Source organism: Bison bison, unplaced genomic scaffold, assembly GCF_000754665.1.
Source record: "Bison bison bison isolate TAMUID 2011002044 unplaced genomic scaffold, Bison_UMD1.0 scf7180017864041, whole genome shotgun sequence".
Lineage (NCBI taxonomy): Eukaryota > Metazoa > Chordata > Mammalia > Artiodactyla > Bovidae > Bison > Bison bison.
Window position 1 is genome coordinate 1,068,293 of NW_011494613.1, and position 10,190 is coordinate 1,078,482.

The 10,190-nt window shown below is 37.4% G+C and overlaps 1 protein-coding gene across 2 annotated transcripts in view; it reads left to right on the forward strand.

Moving 5' to 3' along the window:
- Positions 1-9,931, forward strand: part of FAM177A1 (family with sequence similarity 177, member A1) — a 17,340-nt gene extending 7,409 nt beyond the window's left edge. For both annotated transcript variants that reach the window (XM_010835294.1, XM_010835293.1), the window contains 3 exons: positions 6,549-6,615; positions 7,202-7,299; positions 7,599-9,931. In XM_010835294.1, coding sequence (XP_010833596.1) covers positions 6,549-6,615; positions 7,202-7,299; positions 7,599-7,805 — 372 coding nt within the window. In that variant the 3' untranslated portion in view covers positions 7,806-9,931. The remainder of the gene's footprint in view (positions 1-6,548; positions 6,616-7,201; positions 7,300-7,598) is intronic.
- The last annotated feature ends 259 nt before the right edge of the window (positions 9,932-10,190 follow it).

Consider the following 10,190-nt stretch of genomic DNA (forward strand, 5'->3'; position numbering starts at 1 on the left):
CGGCCAGCCCGACCCACGGCTCCCCCGTCCCTTCGGGAGTTCTCCAGACTCGGACACTGGAGTGGGTTGCCATTTCCTTCTCCAGTGCATGAAAGTGAAAAGTTGTGTCCGACTCTTCAAGACCCCATGGACTGCAGCCTAGCAGGCTCCTCTGTCCATGGGATAGGTTTAAATAAACTATATTCTGGTTATAACATTGTGTTTTGATTTTGATAGAAAGCAGTATTTTTACAGAGTATGGATGGACCTCTTCCCTGTCTTGAGTAGCGTGAATGGTTTATTTTTGAGAGTCAGAAGTTTTTTGTCAGCATGGATAGGTTTCTTTCAGATTTACTTCACTAAGCAGAGTGCTTGAATTCCTGTCCCTTTGTATTACATGTTATACGCCGCTGATGGTTGTCACTTCTTTTTTATATCGCCTCGTTTTGATTAGGAGTGTATAGTTCTTAACTCTGTGTTCCTCACCAGCTGAACTTAAGAACTTCTAAACTATTAAAGATGTGGCTATAAAATTACGATTAGTTGTACATTTTTAAAAAGGGAATGTTGCCCTTCTAAGTAGTCATTCTGAGAGTTCAGTTGCTGAAATATTTACTGACTTTGTAAAAGGTACTGTTTTAGGTGCTGGTGATACAGCAATGGACAGTGTAAATTTATGCTCTTACACCGTAGACAGAAGGGTAATAAACAATATAATTATCAGACTATGGATAGTTCTATGAAGAAAATAAAGCAGAGTAGCAGAATAGAGAATTATTCATTTAGATTTGGTTTAAAAAGTGTTATTACTAGTTTTTCTTCAGATTTGGTTCTAATAAATTTTAGTTATTAAAAAAATCAGATGCACATTCTCTATTGTAGCAAACATTCAAAGGACTGTAAAACTGTACATTGAGGGCAATTCCAAATGCTTGCAGAATACTGTAGAAGTGTCTCCTGCAGTGGTAGAGCTGTTGTTAGGTGGAGTGTTCTACAGGTGTCCGTCAGGTCTGGTTGCTTTATAGTGTTCTTTGTTTTCCGTTGCCTTGTTGATCTGCTGCCTAGTTGCCCTATTCATTATTGAAAATGGAGTGTTGGAGTCTCCAACTGTGATTGTTGAATTGTCTATTTCTCCCCTCATTTCTGTCAGTTTCTTTTTCCGTCTATTAAAATTTTCGTTTCAGTTATTGTACTTTTTCAACACCAGAATTTTCATCTGGTTCTATTATATAATTTCTCTTCATTTGATGTGGCATTGCTATCATACCTTCCTTTATTTCTTTACACGTGTGTGTGTGTGTGTGTTTGTGTGTGTGTGAGTCGCTCACTCGTATCTGACTCTTTGTGACCCCATGGACTATATTTCACCAGGCTCCTCTGTCCATGGAATTGTCCAGGCAAGAATACTGGAGCGGGTTGCAATTCCTTTCTCCAGGGGATCTTCCTGACCCAGGAACCTGCGTCTCCCTCCCTGCAGGCAGATTCTTTACCATCTCAGCCACTAGGGAAGCCCTATGGTTTCCTTAATTCTTTGAACATACTTATAAAGGCTACTTTGAGTTTTTCCTGTTAAATCCAACATCTGGTCACTCTCACAAGTAGTTTTGTTGTCTGCTTTTTTAATTTTCTTCCCAGTGTATGGGTCATGCTTTCCTGTCTCTTTGCATGTCTCATACTTTTTTTTTGAAACTAGACATTTTAGATAATATATTGTAACAACTCTGGGTGGGCCCCTCTCCGTCTTCCCAAATCTCCACTACCCAGGATCTTGATTTTGTTGTAATATTTGCTTGTTTATTTGTCTAGTCAGTTGATGGGTTCTTTTAACAAATTCTGTTTCCTCCTCACTTGCTGTTCTCTGCTTCAAACTAGCTGATCAACTACAGTTGATCCTGTATCTTGATAGAATCGAAGAATTTCTTCCCAAGTACCTTTTACCAAAATCTTCACTGATTTTGAGAGTACCCTTAAGCTTGGACTTTTCCACTTCTGTTGCAGATGAAGTCAGTTCACACGGCAGAAATTAGGAGCAATCTGTCTGATGGCCTGCTTTTCCTCCTGGGCAAAATCTCTTAGGTAGAGAGCTCCAGAGTGGGGGTTAGGGATAGTAGTGCATTTCTTCGTGACCCCCCTACTTTAGGAGCTGAATGCTCAGTTGAGGTTGGGAGCAGAAGGAAGCCTTAGGTCATGGCTCATCTCTTCTGGCATGGAACCACTGGCTAATGAACTGGGGTCAGTGTTGCCGTATTCTCACTTGCACCATGCTCAAGGTAGAGCCTCCATTATGTTAGTGGAAGCTGATGGAAGAAGGGAGCCCTCCCCTGTCAACTGCACTCACCTGGGAGTTAGTCTCAGGAATAGATGGCTTCTGGGCAGGTTGAGAAATGCTGATTAATGTCCCATTCTTTCTGGAAAGAAACGCCTCTAGTTGGAAGCTGGGGGTGGAAGGAGCCCTGTGCTCTTAGTTGCACCAGTCTGCAGTGGACTTTCCATTTCACTTTGCTGGGAAGGCCTATGATCTTGGTTCACGTACTGCATACTCATTTTCTTATCACATTTTCCTTTATTTTCTTGATTAGTTATTTACTCATTTGTCATATACCCTTAGGACCATTTCCAGAGGCTTTAAATGTTCATTTAAAATAATTTTCACCAGTTTCACTGGGTTGTGGGTTCTCAGGGTTCCTCCCACTCTTTTGCTGGAAGTCCCTATCCATTCTTAAAATTGTAAGTTACCCTCTATGTAGCATGTTGTCGTTGGAATTTATTTGAATTCTTAAGCCTAAACTAAGACAAGAAACCTGGGTGATAAGAAACCTGTCTGTATTTCCTTCACCGGAAGGCAGCATGCTTAGTCCGAGCTGATTTTCAGGTCTGGCCAGTCGTGGTGTAGTCACCTTGCTGTGGCCAAGACTGGACTCCCACTGGCTTCCTGTTGTTCCCATACCTTGACTACTGTAAACAATGCTGCAGTGAACATGAGAGTGGAAATACCTCTTTGAGATTCTAATTTCAGTTCTTTGGGGTACTACCCAGAAGTGGGATTGCTAGATCATATGGTATTTCTGTTTTTAATTTTCTGAGCAACCCTCCATACTGTTTTCCATAATGGCTACACCATTTTGCATTCGCACCGACAGCAACTAAGGGTTCCAGTTTCTCTGCATTCCTCACCAACATTTGTTACCTTTTTTAGCAAAGTACCAATTATCCTCTCAGGTGTTAATCACTGAAGACAGATCTAGCTTCACTTAATGTGAAGAGCAGACTGTCCATTTTCTGTTTGTTTCTGCTGCTGCTAAGTCGCTTCAGTCGTGTCCGACTCTGTGCGACCCCGTAGACGGCAGCCCAACAGGTTCCCCCGTCCCTCAGATTCTCCAGGCAAGAACACTGGAGTGGGTTGCCATTTCCTTCTCCATCTGTTTGTTTCTATTGCATCATAAATCTGAGAACAAAGAAATTTGGGAAAGGTATTGGCATTGGTATTGGTATGCTTATATAGAAGATTTGTAGAACTGACCCAGTTAAAGATAAGCCCAGATATTTTAAATAAAGATTTAAGAATAATACTCCTGGCATATGGTACCTGATAGAAAGTAAGAAATGGAGACCTAGGTCTTTTTATAGTTTTCCTTAGATTTTTTACCTTAGATGTGTCTTAAGAATAGACATATTTCCAGTAATTCCTTTAACCTGTGGTAGTTTTGTTTAGGGTTCCTCAAATATGCATATATATGTGTATTTAACTATACACATTAAAGACTTTGATTATGCACATAATTGCTACCTATATAAATGGATTGATGCCTTTCATAATATAGTCAGAACTAAAAATGATCTGGGCTCAGTTTTGCCTATCAAATTTTAAGAAAGGAAAAGGATGTGGGACTTCCCTGGTGGTCCAGTGGTTAGGACTCCACCCTTCCACTACAAGGGGTATGGGTTCAATCCCTGGTTGGGGAACTAAGATCCTGCATGATGCAAGGCATGGCCAAAATAATAAAAATAAATAAAAAGGAAAAGGACAGTATACTGTAATGAGGGCACAAGGGAATGGACAGTCTCATATATTACTGGTGAATATTTATTGGTAAGTTTTCTGTTGTGAAGTTTTACATTGTGAAGGGCGAGCTTTCCAAATGATTATATTTTGGGCCTAGTTTTTCTGCCTGTAGAAATAGAAGTGTTTAAGAAATATGCTTAATATTTTCAATATAGTAAATGGGAAAACCAGCAGGATAGAAAAAGTGTAATAATGTTGTAAAACACATGTATGCTTAGGTTTAAAATTTTTTTTTAATTTTAATTAATTTTTGACTGTGCTGAGTCTTTGTTGCTGCATGTGGGCTGTCTCTAGTTGCTAAGAGCGGGGTCTACTCTCTCACTGCAGCGCTCAGGCTTCTCATTGCGCAGAGCACAGGCTCTAGGCACGCAGGCTTCAGAAGTTGAGACACACAGGCTTAGTTGCTCTGCGGCATGTGGGATCTTCCTGGTCCAGGGATTGAACCTGCCGTGTCCCTGCATGAGCAGGCAGATTCTTAACCACTGGATCACCAGGAAAGTCCCAAAATAGCAAGGCTTAATAGTTTGTTATTAAGGAAGCGAATAATTATTCAGGAAGAAATAGATACTTAAATTTTTGAAGAAATGAATGAACCTACTAGAGTTTGCACCCATAACCTGGAAGTCTTGAAGACTCTAGATCTTTCAGTTCTCCTGTTAACTGGGACAGTGGGGGCAGTAGTGATGCCGGTAGTGGTGTCAGGGTTCCAGACTCTAGGTTAGCGTCTGAACAAAACACCCCATTCATTCATTCTGTATAATTTTGTGTGATAATGATAGATGGTTTTCAGGAATCCTTATCCAGTGTCTTAGCTCTGGAACAGGTTTGACCCATTGGTAGTTACAGTCTGGACATTAGCAATTATTTTCTGTAGAAACAACCTCAAGAGAATTGGTCCAGTGGGAGATATGTACTTTCCTTCAAAATCTTGCTGAATCTTTTTCTAAGTAATTTCTTGGCCCTATCACTTACTATGTGTTATAGAAATTGGTTCCATTCCCTTTATTTCTGCACTGTCCCACTTGCTGTAAGACATATGTAAACGCTAGTGTTAGAGCATATTAAACAGAGCCCCTGAACTAACCCTTATCCCACATGAGAAATGCCTTCTGCTCTGAATACAGAAGATATAGCAGATTTGATCAGGGAGCCAGAAATATACAGTACTTTCTTGAATGTATTTGTTTGCTTGGACATCCATTCTCGTGTGAAGAGAGACAAAGGAGGTACCTTTCTTGTGTGTCCTTTCAAAAATAGTGTCACCTACTTTTCATTTTGTTTCCTCCTCTGCTTTAGCCTGTCTGCCCAGTCTTAGATATATCCTTTTAAAATAATATTTGAAATATATGATGCTATTTTTTAAAGTAATTTGCATGAGAACTTGATTAGACACATAGTGTCCACTCAAAATGACTTGAAAGCCCTCAGGTGAAAATTTTTCCTTAACCAGGAAGAAAGGAAATAACACTGAAATTGGCAACCTTGTCAGCTTCGGATATCAGGAAAGGACCATACTTCCATTTCACCAACAGAAAAGAAGCAGTTTCTAGTGTCTGTGGTTTTCAGTCTTGCAGATATTCTTGTATTTGGTTTTTTAATGCTCTTGTAATCATCAGCATATCTTATCTAAGAAGATTATGGATTAAGGCTTATCTTTTTCTTCTCTCTGAGAAACCAATATGGAAACAATTACTAATGTATTTGATAGAGCCTATGCTCTATAACTGTGTTTTCTTTTCATAAACAAAAATATTGGTATATTGAAGCATGCTCCTATGACCAGTTTCCTCCATAGAGGCAAACTGTCATCCATGTGTCAGGCTTTATAGAAGTCTTCTATGGAATTACAGCACCAAGGTTAACTATGAGGTGTGTAGTGTGGATGGCAGTCTGCCAGTGTTTCTAGCCTGCCAGTTATATGTTAAACTTTTCTTGGGTTGCATGGTCTAGTCCCTTTTTAATCCTTAAATTAACAAAAGAACTCATCTTGCCACTTACTGGTTACTTATTTTCTTACCATTGAAAGTTCATTTGATATGCCCTCGCTTATCCTTAATTTCTCTGAACCTCAGTTCACCACTAAACCAGAAGTGTGTTGTATGTATGATTCCTTACAAATCTTTCAATTGACTGTATACACACTGTGATGTGTTTCTGAACAATGAAGACAGAAAAAAAAAAGCAGCAAGACAGGAGAAAGGAAGGCTCTGGATTATCAGTTCGTAAATAATCAAGGTTGTGACTTAACAACTCCATTTCAGTGACTGCCACTTTTTTGGGTTATTCCATGGACTTAAGGTGATGGTAGTTGTATGGGTGAATGTTAAATGTCTTTGTGACATTCTGTCTACAAAGCTTTTAATTTTTTTTATTGGATTGTAGCCTATTTGTTATACTATCTATAGAATATTCTGTGTACCCACCAAGTATTTGACTGCTTCATCCTGGCCTAAATATATGGAATAAATTTAAGTATGAAGGTTGCTAACCTAACCTCTTGTTGCAGACAAAACTTACCTGGGGCCCCTACTTATGGTTTCACATGCTTCGTGCTGCCACATCCACCCTCTCAGGTATTGCTTTTTTGTTTGAATGTTGTATAACCAGTATCATATATTCCCAGAACAGGAACTTGGCCAAGTAGGGTGTTTCAGAAATGAAGGAGAAACAATGGGGAGTTTAGTCACACCCTTCTCAGCAGCTAGCTAGCTACCACTGGAGATACTAATCTAACCTATACTTCACCTTAACACATTCTTTAGCTTCTGGATGTGCTTTGAAGAAAAAATGACTGAAAAACAGCTATACTCATTTAGATACAGTTTTCATGTTTGTGAACATGAACAGAAAAGGTCTGTTAGCAGTTATTTTTCTGTTTTGCCATTTCGTTCCCTGACATTGTTCTCATTCTATTTGACTGCTTATTTATTCCCAGCAGTGTTATTGGGAGCCCAGAAGGAGCCACTAGTGTTTCTTGGGGAAATCAAGGAAGATACACAGATAAGATGTACCGAATGTTGATAATCTCTCCGAGGGCAGGGACTGTAAATTTTGTATTCCTACAGTGCTTTGCACATAGAAAGGGCTCAAGAAATGTACATGGAATTATGTAAACCATTTGACTTTTGTATTTTTTTTTTATAACTTTTATATTTTTAGTGTGTGACTTTCTTGGAGAGAAGATTGCATCTGTTTTGGGCATCAGCACCCCAAAATACCAGTATGCAATTGATGAGTATTACCGGATGAAGAAGGAGGTGTGTCTCCTTTTTACATTTTCTTGATTCAGTTTCATTTGTTGTGGACTGAATGGGTTGCATAATGAAGACGTGTATCCTCTAGCTGTCCCAGAGATAGCCTCCTAACACTAGGCGCTTCATTCTAGTCATTCTTTATCAGATTAGCATGCATTTTAGAATTTTGTAATACTTAGATTTTCCTAGGATTGATGTGTACAATTAAGCTAGATTTCATTGTGCTGGGTGCTGAAAGTGGGAGAAAAATACTGTTCCATTTGGACATTTATGTTTCAACTATTGTTGTTACTTCTTTTTAGGAAGAAGAAGAAGAAGAAGAAAATAGGATGTCAGAAGAAGCAGAAAGACAATACCAACAAAATAAGCTGCAGGCTGATTCCGTTGTTCAGTCTGATCAACCAGAAACGCTGGCATCCAGTTCATTTGTGAATCTCAATTTTGAAATGGAGGGAGATTGTGAAGTAATTACAGAAAGCAAACAAAATCCAGTCTCTGTCCCTCTGTAGAATGAAATGACTATCAGACTTCTAAGGTAGTTTTTATACCAGAAACTTTCACATTCTCTATTCAATGGGTCTTGGGACTTAATACAATTATTTATATTTTAAATTATTATCAAGAAAGGGAAGAATGTTTCTTTATTCTTAAACTCTATCTAGCAAAAGCCAGACTTGAAATTTGGATCTTTGTATTGTGCTTTTACTGTGTCAAATTAGTGCTTTGGTTTTAAAATGATCTTTAAAAAAGGTAAGGACATTCTAGAGCCTTAACCACCAACTAGGAAGAGTTAAATTATCAAGCTTGTCTTTGTGTAAGAAAAAAAATGGGTAAGTTGCTGATGAAGACTAACTGGAGCTGATATTTGTGGTCTTGGATTAAAATGAGGATTTTTGCCCTCGATATTCTCATGTTATGTCTTATATTTATATATCTAACCATTCATTTCATACTAAGGATGGTTTACTGAGTGTAATAAAAGGAGCACGATAAAAGCATTTTGAATTTTCTTTCCTTGAGAATTAACTTTATTTCATGGGAAGGTGATTGAGTTTATAACACCAAATATTAAGATGGGTTTCCATTTTTAATGAAGGTTATTTAATCTTACTTTCTCTTTCAGTAGTTATTCAGATTTAAATAGCTAAGTTTGAACACTAGTTATGGGATAAATTTATTAATGTATTTGTATTCAAATCGTAATACCTAGTGATTATCCACATAGCATTCTGGTTATGTCAGTCATTCAATCCTGAATGCCTCCTCTGGGTCATGTAGTTGCAGGGTGATATTGGGGGACAAATGAAGACTTAACCGTCCAGGGGTTCACTGTTAAATATTGTACAAGGTGCAGTGGTGGCATAATGAAATGAACAGTCACTAACCACTTGGAAGTAGCAACAGTGGAGGGTTTGCTTGACCTGGTTGGCCATCCCTGTACCCACTGTGCCATTAGCAGACCTCACAAAAGTATAATATGAAACTAATTTTGAAAATATTCCTGTATGTGTTCAGAATCTTAAGAGGTATCTGTATGACTTTGATTTATAACTTAATGTAAGGAGAAATGTATATTTTAGATATGGGGCTGCTACAAACCTATTCACAAACTTAAAGAGCCTTTAGAGATTAATCATTGTTAATAGTCTTCTAAATAGCGTTAAGTTCAGTCTTAAATATATCTGCCTAAAGTATAGCTTCAAACAAACAACATAGGTGCATTGGGCTTATTATGGAAGTCTGTTAGCAGTGAGCATCTGGCCACTAAGTTCTTCAATTGAAATTTGAAGGATTTAGGAAGATAATTCTTTTTTGGAATCCTGTTACATGGATTCATAGTATGGTGGTTCATGGCATGTGATGGTGATCTTTTTAGTCATGGATATAAATTATATAATTTAGTGCTTAAAGAGTTAATCTTCAGATTATGTAATGTCATCATAAATTATAGTTTACCAGTAAAGAATGATAATCTGATGTGTTCCCCTTGTTTTTATCTTCATTTGAGAAGATATGCAAACTCATATTTGGGTATCCTGTAAAGGCAAGCATATCTAAAGGTGACCTGAATCTTCTCTCTCTAGAGGTACCAGATGTAAAAGAGTTGACTCAGAAAGTTTTCTGATTGTAGTAGAAGGAAGATAATGATTTATGAAGGTGTTACATTTCTTGAATTTTATTTTTACTTGTCCAACAATGGCCAGTTTGTAATGTTTATATAGATATTCACTGTGCCTTAAACTTTTATACTTCTTATTTATGCAGAGTATAAAATTTCCCATAAATGCATTAAATGGTTTTGTCTTATTTTTAAGCCTCTTTCACTTTTTCTTCCTTTCCAACCCTTTGAATAATTACTGTTCCTTCTGAATCATAGTTCATGCTATTCTACCTTCTTCTATTCTTTCATCTCTTAAAAACTAAACAGTATAATTGAGAATCTTTACACTTAATTAACAAATTCTCTAACAAAAATTCTTAACAAAATGGAGTTAAATTTTGTGAAATGTAACCCTGGTGCTGGTTAATCAAGCTAGACAGATTTTTTTTATACCAATGATTTTAATTAAAGTAAAATACTAGAATACTTTTTATTGAAATACTCTATTAAAATAAACATGTCCAAATACTTCCCAGAAATGAAATGACCCTTCTCTGATGAATGAGGAATTCTGTAATCTTTAATATACATAATACTTTAGAAGAAGATTCAAAGTTAAATGATATAATTTAAACTTTCTTTCAAGTATTCAAATTCTTAACGACTAATGTCAGAAATATTCCAGGAAAACTTCCTTTATTTCTAAAGATTATGTATGTTTAAAATGGACTCCTACCTTCACCAGATCACACTTGCCATATCTGAGCTAAGTGTAACCAGAATTTACTGCTCC